The following is a 1,611-nucleotide window of genomic DNA, read 5'->3' as shown; positions in this document are numbered from 1 at the left end:
AAATGGTGCAGAGCAAACGCAAAACAAAAGAAAGAAATGACATACTGGCAACAAAAGATTAAGTTTCTCTGACTGGAAGATAGAGTGCCTGAACAGAGATATATATGGAATAAAATTATGATAGTAATAAAAAAAATGAAAAAATGAAAAAATTATGAGGGTAGGTTTATCTTTTAACTTCAAGTTGTTTGGACTTTAGTAGGGAATGAAAAATTCTAGAATGTTTTTTGAGTAAAATAATGATTAAATCTTTGCATTAAAATTACACAATAATTACAGAATGACAATTTATAAAAGACAATGATATCTAAATTTCCATATTTTAATTCTAGCAGCAACAAATAGATTACAGTGGTGTAGGGAAATTCAACAAGTTATTATCACAGTGTTCACTCTTAGGGGACTCAAAATGTGTACTTCCAACATTGAGGTTAGTATCCTTTATCTAACCACCATCTCTTCATGCCTCTGGCTTTCATCAAGTAACTCAGCACTTGATCCAGACTTTCCTCATTGATGATTTTACTTCTTTGTTTCTAAGGGTATAGATAAGTGGGTTCAACATGGGGGTGATGACGTTGTAGGACACAGAAACTAATTTGTCCACAGAGAAGGTAGAAAAAGGACGAGCATAAATGAAGATACATGGCCCAAAAAATAGTGTTACTACCATGAGATGGGAGCCACAAGTGGAAAGTGCCTTGCTTCGTCCCTCCTTGGAACGTATCTTTACCAGGATGGCAGCATAAGAAGAAACTAATACTACAAAACAACTGGTGGAGATCAAACCACTGTTGGATACCATTAACAATCCAATGACAAATGTGTCTGTGCAGGCAAGTTTGATCACTGGAGGGACATCACAGAAGAAGTTGTCTACTTTGTTTGGTCCACAGAAAGGCAGGCGGACAGTCAAGATTGTCTGAACTGTAGAGTGCACAAAGCCGCCCATCCAGGAAGCAATCACCAACACACAGCATATTCCCCGGTTCATGATGGTGGTATAATGAAGAGGTCTACAGATAGCCACATAACGATCATATGCCATAACTGTTAGTAAGAACATCTCAGCTGCACCAATGACATGCAAGAAAAAAAGCTGTATAATGCATTGTCCATAGGAGATGAGTTTCTTTTCTTCCAGGAAGTCAATTAGAAGTTTGGGAGTAGTCACTGATGAATAGCACAGGTCCAGGAAAGAGAGGTTGCCAAGGAGGAAATACATTGGAGACGAATGCAGACGGGCTTCAGAGGCCACTGTGACCATGATGAGTACATTGCCCACCCAAGTCAAAACATAGAAGAAGAAGAACAATACAAAGAGTCCTACTTGCCCTATAGGTGTCTGTGATAGCCCTGCTAGAACAAATTCTTGCACCACTGTTTGATTTCCTGGCCCCATTCTTTCCACCTATACAGAAAACATATTAAAAAATAAGAATCAGAAACTTGTAAGGAGAGGTAATATGGAATGTCATGTCTAGAATCTGCTGAACCAGAGGTAGCCTCATTTATCTATGTTGCTTTCCACATTTATCCTTCTTTAGTATTGTTTTCCACAAATAAAACACTGAGAAAAAGAAACACATATTTGAGTTAACAACCTTCCAT

The 1,611-nt window shown here is 37.9% G+C and overlaps 1 protein-coding gene across 1 annotated transcript; it reads right to left on the bottom strand.

Moving 5' to 3' along the window:
* Nucleotides 1-487: 487 nt before the first annotated feature.
* LOC141520190 (olfactory receptor 4Q2-like) lies at nucleotides 488-1,402 on the bottom strand. Its single transcript, XM_074231997.1, has one exon. The coding sequence runs from the start codon at nucleotides 1,400-1,402 to the stop codon at nucleotides 488-490; it is 915 nt and encodes a 304-aa protein (XP_074088098.1).
* Nucleotides 1,403-1,611: the final 209 nt, after the last annotated feature.

Source organism: Macrotis lagotis, chromosome 4 (assembly GCF_037893015.1).
Source record: "Macrotis lagotis isolate mMagLag1 chromosome 4, bilby.v1.9.chrom.fasta, whole genome shotgun sequence".
Taxonomy (NCBI): domain Eukaryota; kingdom Metazoa; phylum Chordata; class Mammalia; order Peramelemorphia; family Peramelidae; genus Macrotis; species Macrotis lagotis.
The sequence above is the reverse complement of the archived record's forward strand: the minus strand, read 5'-3'. Positions and strand labels throughout refer to the sequence as shown.

Coding starts and splice junctions, on each gene's coding strand:
- LOC141520190 (XM_074231997.1), bottom strand. CDS start 1,402: ATGGGGCCAGGAAATCAAACAGTGGTGCAAGAATTTGTTCTAGCAGGG.